General features: G+C 41.4%; 2 protein-coding genes across 2 annotated transcripts; one reads left to right on the forward strand and one right to left on the reverse strand.

Annotated features, from left to right (window-relative positions):
- Nucleotides 1-3529: 3529 nt before the first annotated feature.
- LOC137714285 (protein DETOXIFICATION 33-like) lies at nucleotides 3530-4301 on the reverse strand. The gene is made up of 2 exons (XM_068453529.1): nucleotides 3805-4301; nucleotides 3530-3677 (listed from the first exon to the last, which is right to left on the reverse strand). The coding sequence occupies exons 1-2, from the start codon at nucleotides 4299-4301 to the stop codon at nucleotides 3530-3532; spliced, it is 645 nt and encodes a 214-aa protein (XP_068309630.1).
- A 10800-nt stretch (nucleotides 4302-15101) lies between these two features.
- LOC137716585 (3-ketoacyl-CoA synthase 12-like) lies at nucleotides 15102-16729 on the forward strand. The gene has a single exon (XM_068456033.1). It carries the CDS (start codon nucleotides 15116-15118, stop codon nucleotides 16523-16525), a length of 1410 nt encoding a protein of 469 aa, XP_068312134.1. The 5' UTR covers nucleotides 15102-15115; the 3' UTR covers nucleotides 16526-16729.
- The last annotated feature ends 2318 nt before the right edge of the window (nucleotides 16730-19047 follow it).

Consider the following 19047-nt stretch of genomic DNA (forward strand, 5'->3'; position numbering starts at 1 on the left):
TCTCCTTCCTTCTTCCTTCTTCCCTCCTTGAAATGAATGCCTTGGCCTCCTATTTATAGAATTCCAAAACTTGATTTTTTGGATTTAAATAATCAGATGAAATAAATCATTTCTGCCAGATATTGACACGTGTCCTATTTGATGACCTTTCCAATTTATTTCGATTTTTCGTTGAGTCACACGCTACATGTAAAATTTATGTGACACGTGAGCGTTGAAATTTTAATTATTGGTTAACATTCATTTCACCGAAATTTCGATGTCTACAAATGCCCCCACTTCAAGGCGCGTCGTTGACATGTGCTTGTCACGTGTAGAAGATGCGTTTTGAAGTCCCTTAATGTAGATGTCAACCCAAGGGCCGTCGAGGCTTGATCTTGAATTGAGCTGGAAATTTCTTCAAGGGCCATCGAGGCTTGATCTTGAGTTCGACTGGAAGATTTTCTGGTTTCCTCCAATCGTTGATTTTCCACAAGCTTAATCTTGAACTGGGCTGGAAGATTTTTTTGGTCTCCTCCGAAGGTCTGAACTTACTCCTTTTATCTGGAGTTGAATTTGATTCAAGGGTGGTGAACACTTGATTTTGAATCGGACTTGTGATTTCTTCAAGGGCCATTGAGGCTTGATATTGAACTGGGCTGGAGGATTCTTCTGGTCTCCTCCGCTCGTTGATTTTCCTTTGTGCTACTCTTGAACTGGGCAGCAGGATTCTTTTGGTCTCCCCCCGAAGGTCTACGAGCGGTTTCAGGATATGGCAGGCAAGTACGAGGTGGAGGTGCTGACCTGTTTCTTTGTTCAATCTTTCCAATTCGTATTGAATACGAATCGGAAAGATTGAAGTTTCCTTGTCCCTTCTCTGGCAGTGTATCAACCGTTGAAGATGACTACTCGAGAGCAATACTAGGTAAGCAATCAGGAATAGATTCTAGGTAGTCGGTTCCAGATCGGAAGACTGACTCCAAGTGCCGGCTGATTGCTTCTTTCACTTTGCCATGCGAGTAAGAACAAGGACAAAGGAAAAGACAGAGAAAAAGCATGATATGAGATACCTTTGCTTTCGAAGAAGTAGCGAATGAATCAACACATATATTTGTTGTGCTTGTCTCCATATGCTTCGATGTATCATTTTCACTTACCTTACTTGCTCCCCTTTGCAGAAGTGGTATTTCCTTATGCAGGTTTAGCATCTTCTCTTGTAGTATTTGTCCTCCGATGCAGGAGTTGAATGCAACCGTTGCATTTAAATGGTGCTTCACTTCTTGGTGGCAACTGGTTTGAGTGGAGGTTCCGACATATTGCTTTCTCTGTCCTTGTCTTGGCAGGTGAGAACAAGGGCAAAGGAAAAGATAGGGAAAAAGCATGATATGAGATACCTTTGCTTTCGCCCTTGATGATATGAGATACCTTTGCTTTTGAAGAAGCGGTGAATGAATCAGCACATGCTTCAATCTATCGTTTCCTCCTGGGTCATCTGTACTCCAGGCATCTGGTATCTTCAAAGGTTGAATAGGTTTTCTCAAAGGAAGAAGAAGAATTGTGTATTTCGAGAGGCTTTGCTGGGAGTGCGCCCTCAGAGGTGAGGAAGAGTTGGGCATTTTCTTCAGGTCTGCCTTGCCATAAGAGACGAAGGTCGACACATATAGGGATTTCTTAATAGCAAGTGGTGGTACCGTTCTTTTACCCTTGTCGACAAACGTCTCTTCGATATCTGAACGACGCCTCTTCGATTTCTGAACGACGCCTCTTCGATTTCTGAACGAGCGCCACTTTTGACAAAGTTGCACGCGTTTTCTGAAAAGCAGAGAAAGCGTCGCCGAACTTTGCGCTTGTCGGCTAAAGACGTGTAGTTGCGATGATGGCCTCCACGTGTTCTCGACTTTGTCAGATATCTTTTGACAAAGTTGAACGCATTTTCTGAAAAAGCCGCGAACGCGTCGCCGAACTTCACGCAGGAAAATCCGGATTTTTGAATCGGTGGTCGTGTCGCTTGGCTTTTTACAGAGGTATCGATCACTCCAACATACACACTCTGAAAATTGCCCATTCTTGAAAATCGTCTCCGGCCTTTTGAGAATTATCTTCATCCACCCATTCTCTCTGAACACCTTTGAAAAAATGACTAACTCATCGAACCTTTGCTTAGATTTGAGTCTCAGCAGCGATCCGGTTGCACCCGGTCAAGGTAATGTATGGCGCCCTTCTTTTTTATCTTCTAACGGTCCTTTTACAGGTGAAGACTCCGTGATGCAGGACGCCACAACAGCTACAATAGTAGCTAGGAACCTCCTCACTCCAAAAGATAGTAGGCTGCTGTCAGGACGGTCCGATGAGTTGGCCGTTCAAGAGTCCCTCGCTCTCAGTGTTCAGTGTGCAGGCTCTGTGTCCAACATGGGCCAACGCCTACTTGCTCGCTCCCGTCAGGTTGAATCGTTGATGGCAGAGGTGGAAAGTCTCAAGCAAGAGATCAAGCAGCTGAAGTATGAGAATAGAAGTTTGCACGTGCTTGCAAACAACTATTCGACGGGCATGAAGAGGAAGCTTGATGAGCTGCAAGAATCTGAAGGTCGGATTCAAAGCGATCGTCAAAGGTTTTCGTCTTTCCTCCAGAGGCACCTTTTTCCTGGGTCTTCCAGCGTTTGGCCAAGTATTGAGGCCTGGAATGCTCTAGCTTCAATGCCTCCCGCTCCGATGCCTTCTGCTCCGATGCCTTCCGCTTCTAGAGTTTTGCCAAGTAATGGGGCTTCACGTGAACATCCTTTGTGAAAGCTCCATCTTTTTTTTTTTTTTTTTTTTTTTTTTTTTTTTGGTACACACTTGTAATTTCTTGGAGATTAATGGACATGTTTTATTTTATTCAGTGTATTGTGCTAAATACAGATAAAACATATACATCACCGTCCATCATCATTCCTTTTTATTTTATTTTATTATTTATTATTATTTATTTGTTTTTTTTTTTTTTTTTTTTTTACTTTTCTTTGCTTTCGGTGGCACTGATCCACCATTCGTTTATATATATATATATATATATATATATATATATATATATATATTTCAGATGGTGCCAGAAGCACCATCATTGTTTTTTTCTTTCTTTTTATTATATATATATATATATATATATATTTTTTTTTTGTCTTTTTGCACATGGTTCCAGAAGCACCATCATTGTTTTTATTATATATATATATTTTTTTTTGAATGGTGCTGTCCATCCAGATTCCATCATTTTTTTTTTCTTTATATGGTGATCTGCAAGGCTGAGTTTGTGGGTGAAAACCCAGGCCGAGTCCGAGAGAAGACGGAGGAGACCTTTGGGTGTGAGTTAACAAACTTTGATTTTGTCAATCACATTCAAAGGCAGCAGCAGAGGCAAGCAGACGGATGAGATCTTTGGGTGTGAGTTGACATACTTTGCTTTTGTCAATCACATTCAAAGGCAGCAGCCATGGCGGAGGTGCAGAAGCAGCCATAGCTTGAAGTAGTGCAAAGCATCGAGCTTCACGATCGGCTAGTCGTTTGACAGCGGTCACTGAAGTTCTTCGCCGATTTTGACCACGGTGGCCGGAGTGAGCTTTGCGATCTTCTTCTCCAAGGCGGCCTTGCAGGCATCGGAGGCGTTGAGTGTGATCGCTGCGCCAGTCAGACCCCAGCCGAGCTTAATCATCAGCAACCAACTGAAGACTGCATGTTCTACAGGTACTGCAGCTGAGATTCAGGCTATCACGCTAACTTTCCTCTGTGCTTGTAAGAATTTTTTTTTTTTTTTTTTTTTGAATTGGAAAGTTGAGGGCATAGGCGAACAACTGTGGAAGCATCCACACTGCAAACTTCCCGGCGGAAATCTCGGTGGTCTCTCCAACTAGCTCGAGAATGGGTGGGGACCACACATAGACGGGGACCAAAACGCAAGCTGTCACCAGCAGAATGATCCACGACCTCTGTATGTACACCCCTAACATCCGGATCTGACCCGCACCGTACGCTTGTCCACACAGGGTTTCCAATGCACTTCCCATACCCAACATGACACCGAAGGCGAGTCCCGCGATGACAGAATTCTCGATGGAGACGGCGGCTAGCTCGAGATCACTGACAAACCCGGCAAAGGTCTGAGTGAGGGCACCCAAGGAGTACTGACAGAGGGCGGTGAAGATTGCAGGGCCGGCAATTTTCCACAGCCTCTTGGACCCGATGCCGAACTGCTTAACAAATTCGATCTTCTCCTCTCCGCCGTCCTCCTGGCCGCTGTGGTTGGAAACCAGGAGAGGCGTATTGTGGTTGTCATTGCCAGCCTCCATGTGTCTCAACTCAAAAGCAGCAGGTGCTGGTGGTTGATCCGGGTCGGGTTGTTGTGCACGCAGGAGGTCTCGTCTTCTTCTGACACCTCTTCTCCAGGGAAGAACACTTTAGGATGCTCAGAAAAGAGAGCGATGCCGGCAAAACCTCTTTTGGCAGGAATTCGAGACTATCACACCACCCAATTTGGAGCTCTTGAAGAAAAGTGAGGTGTTGAAGTCCCTTTCCCTCCAAAGATTTCAGATTTTTCATTCCACGGATTTCGAGAATTTGAAGAGTGGTAGGGAGCAGCTGTTCCTTGAGCACCGTCTCCATTGTTGTCGTTCGCACTTTTAAGACTCTGCTTGTAGTTGTGGAACATGGTAGCTGTCTGTGCTTTAACAGTAATTCCCCTTTCTCTCTCCACCTGCAATTTGTCGAGGTACTGGGGCTGGCCATGGCCTCTCTTGATAGTCCCGGTGAGCTCCAAAAGCCTGTCGGCGAGAGTAGACTTGCCGTGATCTACATGCGCGATTATCTAGAAGTTCCGAATCCTCTCCGTCAGATACTGGCTTATTCACCTCCGCTGATAACATATCCAACCTAACCAGCAGCTTCTTTCACTGCCACCGTAAAAACATCTGCAAACGTTTCTTAAAAAGATGAATAAACTGTGCAATTGCAGCAGCATTAGAGCTTTGGAGGAAACTGGGGCGCTTTTCGGGACCTTGGCAGCAATAGCGGGTTGCTGCTTTTTGCAACAGATGTGGGTTCTGCAGCTGAAACTGGAACAGGTTCTGCTGTTGAGAACTCGATGACATGAAGTTGAGAGTTCTCGATGAATTGTCGAAAACAAGGGTCTGCCTCTGCACAGTACCTGATGAAGACCCAGAAGCAGCTCTTAACCCATCATCAGCGTTGTTCGAACCACCATCAGTCTTCCTTTGGGATATTTGGTGGTGGTGATTCTTTTGCTGCCCAGCTTGAGGTGCTGGTGTGATTTTATACCCTTGCTGGGTAAGTCAAAATCGGAGAGAGAACCAACGAACGAACCCGCAACCCAGAGCTCCGCCGCTTCTTCTCACAGAAGGGAAAGAAACCGAAACCGACGACGCTTTCGATGAAGAAGATGAAGAAACTGGTGCTGGCTGGTTAATGGGCTGAGGGTGGAGCTGCTGAAGCATAGGCAACCCGAATCGCTGATGAGGCAAAATCGAGGTGGACGGAAACGAAGACTCGGAGCCTGAAAGTGATGACCCAGATGAGAAGTCTATCGGAGATAACGGCGAAATCGGAGAGGAGTGCTGGAAAGTTCTGGCCTTGAGGGAGCGGAGATAGAGATTTTGGCTCGGATTCTGGTAGGGGTTGTAGTGGTTCTGCTGCTGGGCTTGGAACTCCGCGAGCGTCCGCTTTCCAATGAGACCGGCTGCTGGGTTTCGGGTTTGGGGTTGGAATTGTGTTTGGCGAGCGATCTGGGATGCGGTGGGGTCTGGGCGATGGCCATGCCGACGTTGCCAGCGCCGATGACGGAGATCTTGGCGTGGCGTTTGGTGAGGGAGGGAGTATTCGCCGAGACCATCAGCATCAGCCGGAGGTCGCCCGAGAAGCTCTTCAAGATTCTCGACTTGCACGATGCTCTGATGGGCTTGATGCCAGATATCGAATCGGTAGCTGCTAGTGTTCGACGAATCGCCGTGCTGGAGAAGCTTGTCGATGTCAACAGCCGAGACGAAGAAGATGGAGTTGTTGAAGTAGAGGATCAGCGAGCAGGGATTTGGAACTTGGTGTGCAACATGTGGGCCTAGCTATTGGGTCGTGTTCCTTAGCTGGGGCTTGTGTGCGGATGGGGATTGAAGAGAGAGACTGATGCGGCTGATGATGATGTTGTGTTGGCGAGATTGATTGCGCCAACGTGGAGGGAGCTTGATGAAGACAGTGGTGAGAATAAGCTCTCTTTCTGAATTCTTGAGGCCTTGAGCTGTGGTGCACTCCATTTGATTTGGTGGATATTTTGTCACGGGCCTTAAGGTTTAGAGGGTCCAAGAGGCCTCTAAGAGGCCATTCCAGTTGTTTGGGCCGAGAATATATATATACACATACATATATATATTTTGCATTTTTTTTTTTTTTTGTAATTGGGAAGAAACTATAATTTAATTTTTTTTTATACAAAGAAAATTGCATTTTTTTTATACAAAGAAAATTGCATTTTTTTTTTTTTGAATAGAGAATATATATATAGTAACATATGTATAAAATTGACTTTCTTTATTGAAACATTTATTTATTTATTTTGATGTGACTGTACTTGAAGTTTTGAAGTTTCAAGTTGCCTACGTACTCTTCCAAAGAAGAGATCAAGTCATAACGTAGTTCAAATGAGTGATGGTTTTGATGATGATTTTGCCGTACACAATTTATGCTCTTGCGGGCCAGGAGCGTTTGGTGCCGTTTGCAGTTTCAGCTCATGCAGACAAGGAGCTTTTGGTGCCGTTTGCAGTTTCAGCTCGTGCAGGCAAGGAGCGTTTGTTGTCACCTTTTAGGCTCGTGTGAACAAGGAGCTTTTGTTGTCGCCTTTTATGCTCGTGCGGACAAGGAGCGTTTGTTTTTTTTTTTTTGATGATTTTGTCAAACGATCTTAGAGAGGCATTCCTTGCAATCTTCATAGCAAGGAGTCTTGATTGAGTGATTGAAGAAGTCTTCTGGGAAGAAATCGCGTATCGTAATGGCAACGGACGATCTTTGTGTCATAACTTCATCATCCTCAACACTTTCATGTAGCTTTGAAGGTTGACGGTAGCTGCTTTGCCCCCTTTCCGATTGGTGAACTTGTGGAGGAGACCTATGTTTCTTGTGCATTTTCTTTGGAGTGACATAAGTCCATCCTTCAACTTCACTTGACTTGACTGACATGGTTTTGGAGCATGCCCCCAGCGGTTGAGGTGAAGATTTTGAGTTCAAAGAGCCAGAAGTGACGGAGGTATAGTTTGATTTCACCACATCATTAAGATCTAGCTCGATGATCCCTTTCTAAGCCAACTTCATGATGAGATCTTTTAGCACAAAGCACTTTTCCGTCGGATGACCAATGAAGCGGTGGAATTTACAGTACCTTGGACTGTCAGTACGGTTCATCTCTTCCGGCCGTTTACACTCAGGTAGGTTGATCACCTTTTTTTCCAGCAAGTCATCTAACATGGCAACCACGTCAGAGTCGGGGAATGGATAAGTCTTCTCCTCAAGCTCCTTCAAAGTGCGTCTACGTATCTCTTGATCACGAAAAGCTTCGGTTTGAATCGCCTTGCCTCGTGTATGGGTTTTGACTGGAGTTGTGTTGAGCGTCATTACTTCCTTGGTGGGTTTCCACGCAGCCTTATCCACCTTTGGCCCCAAAACTTTGTCATTCTTGTAGTCGGCGATCTGTTCTTTCTTCCCATGACGGGTGATGCTTAACTTCATATCATGGGCGCGGGTGGCTAACTCCTCAAATGTTCGTGGTTTGATGCCTTGAAGGATGTAGTGTAGTCCCCACTGCATGCCTTGAACGCACATCTCAATGGCAGAGGTTTCAGAAAGCCGATCTTTGCAATCCAGACTTAAGGAGCGCCATCTATTTATGTAGTCGATGACAGGTTCATCTCTCCACTGTTTCGTACTGGTCAGCTCTAGCATGCTTACAGTACGACGAGTGCTGTAGAAACGGTTGAGGAATTCCCTTTTTAGCTGGTCCCAACTGTTGATAGACTCAGGTTCGAGGTCAGTGTACCAGTCAAAAGCGTTACTTTTCAGCGAACGCACGAACTGTTTGACGAGGTAGTCTCCCTCTGTCCCAGCATTGTTGCAAGTTTCAATGAAATGGGCGACATGTTGCTTCGGGCTGCCTTTTCCATCGAACTGCATGAATTTTGGGGGCTGATAACCCCTTGGCATCTTCAAAGCATCAATCTTCTTGGAGTAAGGCTTTGAGTACAGTACGGAGTCATGCGAGCTTCCTTCGTACTGTGTCTTGATAGTGTTTGCGATCATCTCCTGTAGCTGCTGGATAGAGAGAGATCCCATGAATGCCGTTGCTTGGTCTAGCTTCGGCTTCTCTTCAACTTTCTCCGCTGGTGGCTCATTTTCTTCGTCGTCTTCTTTCTTTAATAGGCCAATATTTGGGTCGACTTTCACGTCGGGCAACGCATCTAGTTGGTTGACAAGTGCGGCAATCTGCAAGTCCTTCTCTTCCACAGTCCGTGTGAGCTTTGCGATTGCTTCATTCATCTGAGCTAGCTGCTCCTCGATTGAAGTTGCTCCAGTGGTCATGACTTGCATGGTTGTACTGCCGCTTGGATCAGGGTCGGAGAGTAGGGACTCTGAGTATTTCCTCGGGCTTTCGTCTTCTTTACCTTCTTGAACCGTGATGTAGAAAACATCTTGGATCTCTTCTTCAGTGTCGTTCTCTTGGGTTTGTTGGCATGAAGATTTGCCAGTGTGGACGATGATGCGCCTCCTTACCTTCAGTGGTCCTTTTGTGTCGACCTCTAGGATTGCTTGGCGCTCCATCCTTGAAGGAATCAAGCTTCGAGCGTCGTCTTTTTCTCCTAACCCATCGAGCTTTTCTTCCTTTGGTGTTGTCTTCCTCTTTCCAAATCTTTCTGAAGCTGATCGTTGCAGATGAGAGATAGCTGTGTTGCTTTGTTTCTTAGGCTTTAACAACCTTTCAAAAACAGAGCTTTGGGATGTCGGCGCGTTAAGCCTCTTGAAGACAGAGGTTCGGTCTTGACCACCAATGCGATTAAGCACTGAAGTTCTGGAGCTTGAATGGCTCATCCTATCGAAGACCGACGTCCGAGGGGAGGGTTTAGGTTCTTCTTGGTCTTGTTCAATGCTCACGATGATGTGTTGAGCGCTAGCTTTCTTCACTTTGCTTGAAATCTTCACGGGTGCATTTGGTGTGAAGCCAAGTTCAGCCTTGTTGTTGTCAACTCCATAATCATGCTCCTTCAACTTCTTTTGAGTCTCGGTGAGGTCGCGATCTTTGTCGTTGACGGTGTTTGAAACCTTCTTTCCAAGATTTGAAGAGGAAACAAAGTCATGCCTAGCCTTTGACATGAGTTCGTAGGCATTTGGGTTGAAGCCTTCTTCGATCCTCTTAGTTGGAAGAGAGCTTGGTTTCACTTTGACGCCATGCTGTGCCTCTAGACGGTTGATGAGTCCGGCGGTTTGCAAGTTTTTTTCCTCTGCAGTCTTTATCAGCCTTGCAATTGTTTCCTTCATCTGAACCAGTTGTTTTTCAATGGAGGTAGTGCCGATAGTCATGACTTGTTCTTTGTTTGAAGCCATGGACTGTGCTTGAATATCTTGAACGGAGACAGAGATGAGAGGTAGAGATAATCCCACCGGGCGTGCCAAATTTGTAAACACGAAAAATTCCTGAAACAAGAAACAAGAATACCGTGTACAAAATAATATTTTTGTGTTTAATGATTTTGGGGTTACAATCTCTTTGTAATTTGATCCTCTGATTCTATCTTCGTAGGGTGTAGGTTTGTGGATGAGCTGTTGATCCAAAGGGCCGTCGGGGCTTGATCTAGGGATGAACAGTTGATGAACGGATCTTCGAGGGCTTTTGAGCTTGATCTTGAAGACTGGGTGTATGGATTTCTTCAAGGGGGGCGTCGGGGCTTGATCTTGAGGGTTGATGGATGAGCGGATCTTCAAGGGCTTTTGGGCCTAATCTTGAAGACTGAGTGTATGGATTTCTTCAAGAGGCCGTCGGGGCTTGATCTTGAGGGTTGATGGATGAACGGATCTTCAAGGGCTTTTGGGCTTAATCTTGAAGAACGATTGGATGTGTGAATTTGTTGAGGTTGTTGATCCAAAGGGCCGTTGGGGCTTGATCTTAGGATGAACGGATGATGAACACTTTCTTCAAGGGGCCGTCGGGGCTTGATCTTGAGTCGGTGGAAGTTCTTCAAGGGCCGTTGGGGCTTGACCTTTGAAGGAGGATTTGACGAAGAACGAAGAGTGTTTTCTTGATCCTTCGGGATTTGCTTGAGAGCTTTAGAGTTTCGAGGCTTCAAGGTTTTGGTGTAATGTGAATTCCCTTCTTTCTTTCTCTTCTTCCTTCCTTTCTCCTTCCTTCTTCCTTCTTCCCTCCTTGAAATGAATGTCTTGGCCTCCTATTTATAGAATTCCAAAACTTGATTTTTTGGATTTAAATAATCAGATGAAATAAATCATTTCTGCCAGATATTGACACGTGTCCTATTTGATGACCTTTCCAATTTATTTCGATTTTTCGTTGAGTCACACGCTAAATGTAAAATTTATGTGACACGTGAGCGTTGAAATTTTAATTATTGGTTAACATTCATTTCACCGAAATTTCGATGTCTACAGCCATGTAATGTAAATTATCTCAGCACCCACACGAAAGTTCTCAAATCAAATCTTTGTCCACAAGACAAGAAAACCTAAAACAAGTTAAATCAAATTAAATCCCTAATTAAATCTATACCTCAAAATAAATTTTCAAATTAAATAAATCTTTAAAATACTTTCCGTTTATATCTCAACATATATAAACGTCCACTACTAGTAAATGATCCCAACTCCAACTAGTTGAACTTTTTGTGAGCTAACTTAACGTATGTTTCTCCGGCATGTTTTCTGTGTGTAAAAAAGCAACGCGCGTGAGTAGCAAAGGGTTTTATGCGTAATGAATATTAACGGGTAATGTCAGGAAACTAAATTTGCAAACAAAATTTTGTAAATTAAATGACATAAAATTTGATGATTAAATTATTAATTAAATATTGATAAACGTGCTCATTTCCTATAGTTACCTTAAACATATATAGTTTGTTTGGTATTGACTTGTAGGAGCTAGCTAGGATAGGATGAATAGAGATCATAACCATTTGAAAGAGCATGCGCCTTGTACAAATTTTCTTCATAACCTCTTAAAGCTTGAAAAACTCTGACTTTGAGTCCCTACACGTAACATATCCCTTTCTTCCTTCTCACGCGATCGAAGAGAAAGACTGAGGGAGCGTGAACTCATAAATGACTGTGTTTATATACCTAACGCGTAAAACAAGTAATAGAAAGTCAATGCATAAATGGTAATTAAGTCTCCAACCATCGAACCGTTGTACAATTTAGCAAAATCCAATGCATGTATCAACTGGCGATAGCTACAAACTGTCGTGTTTATTAGGGTTTGCTTTCAGCCTTTCAGCCTTTCAGCTTCATCCGTTTAATCGCCAAAGTAATAATTTAAAATTCAAGGCCTGGTTGATTGCAAGAGGCCAAATATAATGAGGAGCAAGGTTCAGCTATAGGTTACATTACAACTACATTTTAGTTATATAATTAAATTAGGATTTTCTGAACAACTACTTAAGTGTGGACTTATAGCTCCAATGGTAGAGCACTTTTACTCTTGCACTCACAATAAGAACTCATCAACTTCCATTAGTTTTTTTCGTGAATCCATGGTAATTGTACTAATTCAGCTAGTTGTTCCTTAGCTTATTTGATTCAAGCACTGCACCCACACGAATTGCAAAGAGGTTTAGGCTTAATGGTAATTAATATAGTTTTGTTCCTTGTTCAAATCCAACAATATATAATCATCATTAGCACTACGATTTAGTAAAATTTTTCTCTATTTGTCAGTAGAATACCTCAGCTTCAACTCACATGGATGACAAATATGATAATTTTGGTTGACTCATTGTATATTCCAAACCTTCGTTCCTATAATATAATACATTGACTTTTTGGTAGTGACTTGTGGAACCTAACGTGAGTGGATCAAAATGAATGACACATTGTACAAAATTTCTTCTTGGGATGCGTTTGTTGAGTCGGACTATCTCAAATTGGATTAATTTTGGGGACTAAGCTTAACTGTCTTATACTAGACTAAGTTAGACTAACTTAGTGAAACGTTTGATGTAGTGTCGGACTAAAAACTAAAAACAATAACAAATTATAATATTATATTATTTAATTCACTATAATTATTATTTTATATTATTAACTCAGGTTTATTATTATTTTATTCTTACTTTTGTCTATATTTTTCCTCTCTAGAAACCTCTGTAATGCTTTCCTTTTTCTTTTCTGTTCATTTCCCTCACCCTTCATATGTTTCTCCATCCCTAATCCCTCTTTTTCTTTGTCCCTCTCTCTTTTTATCTCCACCTTTTTCTTCCTATTTTTCTCCGTTCATCTCCCTTGTTTCTTTTTCTAATTTTTCTAAGACGCAATTGGCAAATCAGAACCCATATCAGAGTTTGAGTCATATGGGTTCTCATCGTTCTACTTCTTCGACGTCAACGACGAAGGTCTGCGATTAAGGAGTCTGGAGTGCATGTGTAATTAGAACGGCTCTTGTGCATGTGTGAATGGACGACTGCTGTGCGTTTCATACGCATAGCAATTTTGTTTTTTTTGCTTTTGTTTTTTTTTTTATCGAATTTTGGGTTTAGATCTAGTTTTGAGAATGGAAAGAGTGCATAATTTTTTTCCTTTTTTGTTTTCAAATTTTGAGGGATTTAGGTTTGAAAATAGTATATGAGAAGGGCGAAGCAAGGAGTTGGTCTTAGCAATCTGGTCGATTTCAGGGGGTCTCACTAAGACCCTCTAGTGAAGCCGTTAGTCTTGGTTAGTCGGGGCGAGTCTTATTAAAGCTTGTCTCGGCGCGGAACAAACACGGCATTGCATTCCACTTAATCTAATCCAGTCCAATGAATGCTAACGAGTGCAAACAAACGCACCCTTGAGGTCTTAAAACCTTTGTACAACTTGAGTTGAGAGTTGAGAGTTGAGGCCCTAGTTTTGGACTCATTTCGTTAGGAAGGCATTGTTTATACCTAACACCTAAATCAGGGAATAGACTGAACAGAGTCAATACATAAATGCCAAGTTCCTAACCAAACAATTTTCTCATAAATATATGTTTTACCAAAGTGCCAAGTCCAACACAAATCAACTGGCTTATTACAAAACTAACAAAACTCAACAGTCACCAGCAGCCAGTAGAAAAATCCCCAAAATTAAAATAATATAACTTATTATTAAAGTAAGATATATAACACCCTAGTTGACTGTAAGTGATAATGTATGTTCAGTTATGGATCACCAGCATTTTCATTATTTGTTTGAGGACTCTAATTGAGTTATAAGAACATTGCAATAAGGTTAATACAACATGTATTTAAGTTTGTTCGTGCTGAGGGAAACACTTATAAATAATTTTAGCAGTATATCACTTTGTTCATACTTGTTCAACTCACATCCTCCTTGTCCTTTCCTGAATCGAAAAAGTTTGCTCATGCTAAATTTATCATGAGTACGTGACTTATTATCTAAATCAATATTATGATACATAGCAAAATTCTGTCGTATTCAGTCTTAACAAAATTGTACCTAAAAACACACATTTGATCAAAGACCAAAGTCATGCATTCAAGGAGTGGGGGGAAGTTTTGGCCAATGGATCTACGATGTCTAAGTCAGTTTCTCTAAAAATAGAGAGATTTTAGTGCTTAGTCGTGTAACAAATGGCTTCAACTTACTTGCGAAGTATGGAAAATGAGTATTTAATTATAAGGAGGTGTAGCCGACCACATGTGTAGGGATTGATATACCATGTGCCGGCATCTAGCTAGCCAGAGTGTGATATCCATTGGATGCAACAGGAAAGTATCTTTAAGATGCTGATATATCTTAAAGATGCTTGAGAATAACCTATCTGGATATTATTAAATTAATAATATTTCAAAATTATTTTTGTAGAATCCTCTATTGGATGCGACGATGCTTCCTTGAATAAAAGAGTAAGTCTTTGATGAGGAAAGAATTAGTTATTAATCATACCCTTAATTCTCTTGTTTTATGGCCTTGCCATGGGTAGTGGAGTAAGAGAAATTTTAGTCAGCAACTCAGGTCTCATTGATTGAACTGCGTTCGAACGTATGTAGGCCTCGCCAAATTAATGAAGAGTTTTCTCGTCAATTGTGAATAAAAGTCCACACATCAGCTTGAGAATTTTTCAAATTATTTTTTGTTCCACAAAAATTGTAGAAAAAATTCCGCTTTTGTAGAAATTAATTTTTCTTGGTTATTGTTCTTCCAACCAATTTCTATGGAAATTTAGCTAGTTGTATGCAATCTATATTATCTTTTCTTTCTTCTAAACCATATTAAAAACATTTTTCTTTTTCTTTCGAGCTACCACTGATCTCTCTTAAATGCGGGCAGGCTACTGACTGTGAACTATAATACCTTTCCATTTTAAAAATATTACAAAATTTTGAAGCCTTTGGTCATGCCCAAAATTATAAGGTTTAAAGAATTAAATACAATGTCTTGCAACTAGTAGTTCTTTGATATGGAGACCTTGCAAGGTTTATGCATGGTACGTTTGCAATTTTGCTCATTGGAGGAAGTTACACAAAAAGTCTAAAACCCGGGGATCTCCAATATGTATTTACTTTTCCATGCTTATTATGTGACTTAAGCAATAAAGTTTGATATCAAAAGGAAATGATAAACACAAATATTTTTCTCCTTCGAGATACCTCTCTTTATTTTTCCGTGGCCATCAAATTGAAAAATCAAGCTAGAACAACAGACAAAATTAAGCTGTATGGTATCATTTCCTTGTCAAAAAGCTTAAGCCACACACATCAGTTTGGTGGGGGTTGAGAAGTTGCAAATGAGAGTCTTTAGCATCTTCACATGTAGTGTGCCTCCTCCTCCTCTCTCTTCTTATAAGACTCCCATTTCAAGCTCACATTTCCATCCACATCTATCTATCTCTCTCTTTCCCCATTTTGTAATGGAGCTTCTTGCTTTAGTCTGCGTTTTTTCAGCCTTGTTCTTCATTTTTATGATGTGGAAGCTTTTTGTTGAGAGGAGAGACCACGAGTGCTACATTTTGGACTACCAGTGCTACAAGCCCACAGATGACAGAAAGCTAGACACTGAGTACTCAGGTGAGATTATCAAGAGGACCAAGAATCTTGGTCTTTCGGAATACCAGTTCCTCCTTAAGGCAATTGTGAGCTCAGGGATTGGTGAGCAAACTTATGCTCCAAGAATCATGTTCTCAGGCAGGGAATCATGTCCCACATTGGAAGACAGCATCTCGGAGATGGAGGAGTTCTTCCATGACAGCATCAAGAAACTCCTTGACAGATCAGGGATTTCACCTTCAGAAATTGATGTGCTTGTTGTGAATGTCTCCATGTTTGCATCTGTTCCATCGTTGTCCTCCAGGATTATAAACCACTACAAGATGAGGGAGGACATAAAGGTCTTTAACCTCAGTGGGATGGGCTGCTCAGCATCCCTCATCTCAGTTGACATAGTGAAAAACATTTTCAAGTTGCACAAAAATGTTTATGCACTTGTGGTCACTTCTGAGTCCTTGAGCCCCAATTGGTATTCAGGCAATGCCAGATCCATGATTCTGGCAAACTGTTTGTTCAGGTCCGGCGGTTGCGCAATTCTACTGACCAACAAACGGGCCTTAAAACACCGAGCCATGTTCAAGTTGAAGTGCTTGGTGAGAACCCATCACGGTGCCAGAGACGATTCCTACGGGTGCTGCATCCAACAAGAAGATACACAAGGGAATCCAGGGTTTCACCTAGACAAATTCTTACCCAAGGCGGCTACGAGAGCTTTCGTGGACAACCTAAGGGTAATCTCCCCCAAGATTTTACCCATTAGGGAGCTGGTGAGGTTTTTGCTTGTAACCCTAGTGAAAAAAATGACCTCCTTCCAACAGCCCACTAAGGGAGGGGCTACTTCTAGCCCATCACCAAAAGCTGTGATCAATTTCAAGACTGGGGTGGATCATTTTTGCCTCCACACTGGCGGGAAGGCGGTGATCGATGGGATAGGAGTAAATCTTGGGTTGAGTGAGTATGATCTGGAACCTGCAAGGATGACACTCCACAGATTTGGGAACACATCAGCAAGCAGCCTCTGGTATGTGTTGGGATACATGGAGGCAAAGCAGAGGTTGAAGAAAGGAGAGAACGTTTTGATGATAAGCTTCGGAGCTGGGTTTAAATGCAACAGTTGCTTGTGGGAGGTAGTGAGGGATTTGGGGGATGAAAATGTTTGGAAGGAGGACATTGCTGTGTACCCACCAAAGACACTCACAAACCCTTTCTTGGAGAACTATGGTTGGATTCATCAGGAGGATCCAAGCACATTCAACCTGGAAAATTATATTTGAAGCTATAAATTAAAGGTGATATCAATCTCTCTATTTGTTTTAATTACTTCTGAAAAGTGTAATTTTTGGGGGGTTTTACTCTCTCAATTTCGTTGTTTTTGTTGTATTTTTTTTCTTTTTCTGTATACTATAAAGTTCTTATTGTTGAATCCCTCTGTGGGGATTTCATAACCAATGCTGCTTCGAAGTTTAAACCCTTTTTTTCTTCTAGTTTATTTTCTAATTTTATATTTTTTATTTTTTTACTTTGATTCAGAAACATGTATGTAAAACAAGTTTATCCTACATATGCTTGAGTAATTAATTTATACAGATTTATTTTGCTTTGTATTTATTTCTGTGGTGCAAAGGAAATGCGTGCATATAAGAACCTTTTTGCATTTGATTTTATGGAGTGAATGGAGTGATTGTGGTAACATGACATGCTTTATACGCCGGACTACTATAATAAATTTTCTTTAGTTGGCAAATAAATTCACCCATCGAACCCAGTTTTATCAGTATAATGGCTATGGATGATGAGTCTCTTTAGAAGTTCAGTTTGAGTTGTCCGGGTAATGCAGTCTTGTTATAGGCGAGTTTTGTGGTCTCTTTCTGTACTCTCGTTAGAGATTTGTCGTGTTTTATCAAGTTGCAGCTCATCTATTTGGTGACCTTTGTCGTATTGGTGCATGAATCGTGAGTGTTTGTCATATTTAGCTCATGCTTGCATGAGTCTTGTTTATTGTTTCATTTCGATAATTTTATATCATTTCTTCTCATACAAAAAAGCCAGAGAAATCTCATTTCGTAATCACTAGGGTTAGGAACATTTTTTTCCCCAAATAGCTAAGGTATCAAACATTAAGGAAACCAGTTTTGAAAAGTATTCCTAATCCTTTCAATTTCAAACCACATACGAAGTAAAGAAACAAAACCATGCTATTGTGTCTAAGAAGCATGTGTTAGAATTGGATTAGTGGATTAATTTTGATAACGACATACAAGTCAGGATGTCCCAGTCAACGGTTCTTACAATTTGGGGAGTCTTATTAAATATGTATACCCTAGTACATATATGGCATGAGAGAATACTTGTGAAACTGAAACTGGTATGCCCTTAATTTGGAGGTTGGGTGGATACTTATGAGAAACAAAAATACAACTTCATTTAATTTTCTTAGACCATCTCCAATGGTGACTTATAACCTAAAATTTCCCCTTTTTTCCCCTCCAAAATCCACTCCAACCCATGACCCAAAATTAACCTAAAACTTAAAACTCATTTGAGGGTCAAATACCGGCCCAGTTTTAAGCAACAAACCAAAATGAGCCCCACCAACTGAGATTGAAACTAGGGCTATGAAGCCTAGTTCCCTTTCCCTACTCGCCTACGCGCTGCACGATCTAGGCACTTTCAGAAAACCAATAGCCCCACGTGGGGGTGATCCCTCAGCTGTCAGTGCAATAAGTAGCCCAACAGCTACTTTTTATAATCCAACGATGACGTTTAAATGGCCGTTGGTTAATCCAACGGTCCAGGTTCAAATTTTTTATTTTTTTTAGTTTTATATTTATGTATTTATTGAATCCAACGGCTTAAATCGAATATAATTAAATATAACGGTAAAAAAAATCTAACGATCCAAATTTAAATCCAACGGCTAGAAAATTTTAAAAAATTATTTAACTTAAAATTCAACCAAAAACTATATAAATACCTATGTATTTGTTCAAACATCCACACAAAACTCACTTTTCTCCTACAATTCTTCCAATTTTTCTTTATACCATTTATTCTCATTTCCAGAATTTTCAAGATGGCAAAAGAGCATATTAGAGGTCGTAATTGGACTTTTGACGAATATATTGCTTTATGTTTGGCATGGATTTTGATTAGCGAAGATGGTGCCGTCAGCACCAATCAAAATTGAAAGGTTTTATAGGGTAAAATCGTTGATAAGTTCCATGAAAACTCCAACGCCGGTCGAAGAGAAGTTGCTGGTGTTTATGATCGGTGGAAGATTATCAACAAAGCGTACACTTTGTGGAAAGGAAGCTTGGAGAGAGCCATGGTTGACATGCCTAGTGGAAGGGGCGCCTCAGAAATTGTGAGTTTATTTGTTGATATTTTAGTTGTCATGTACATAGTAGTATTTTGCAACTAATTGTTTTTATGTATTTGTTGCATAGGGTGACAAAGCAATGGCAATTTAGAAGACAAGAACTACACCAAAAAATCAAGTTTTTAAGTTGCATCATGCTTGGAACATCCTCAAGGATTGTCCGAGGTGAGGAACCGATGCGAACCAACAATGTGGAAAATTATTTCATAATGAAACCCCACCCCCAAATGATGTAAATGAAGGTGTGAATTTTGCCGACAATGAAGGTGTCGAACAAATGACCCCAACTTTTTCTTTTGCAAGGCCCCCGGGTAGAGATAAGCAAAAGGAAGCAAAGAGAAAAAGGAAGTCCCAAGATATGACACGTGCACAATTTGCTAGCGAAATGGCAATAATGAACGAAAACCAGTGTCGTCG

Source organism: Pyrus communis, chromosome 14, assembly GCF_963583255.1.
Source record: "Pyrus communis chromosome 14, drPyrComm1.1, whole genome shotgun sequence".
NCBI classification, from domain to species: Eukaryota; Viridiplantae; Streptophyta; class Magnoliopsida; order Rosales; family Rosaceae; genus Pyrus; species Pyrus communis.

Excerpts from the sequence above, each read along its gene's own strand:
- LOC137714285 (XM_068453529.1), bottom strand. The coding sequence starts at position 4,301 with ATGGAGGCTGGCAATGACAACCACAATACGCCTCTCCTGGTTTCCAAC. Across the intron at positions 3,678-3,804 it reads GTGTGGATGCTTCCACAGTT|TTGGTTGCTGATGATTAAGC; the intron begins GTTCGCCTATGC and ends TGCAGTCTTCAG.
- LOC137716585 (XM_068456033.1), top strand. The coding sequence starts at position 15,116 with ATGGAGCTTCTTGCTTTAGTCTGCGTTTTTTCAGCCTTGTTCTTCATT.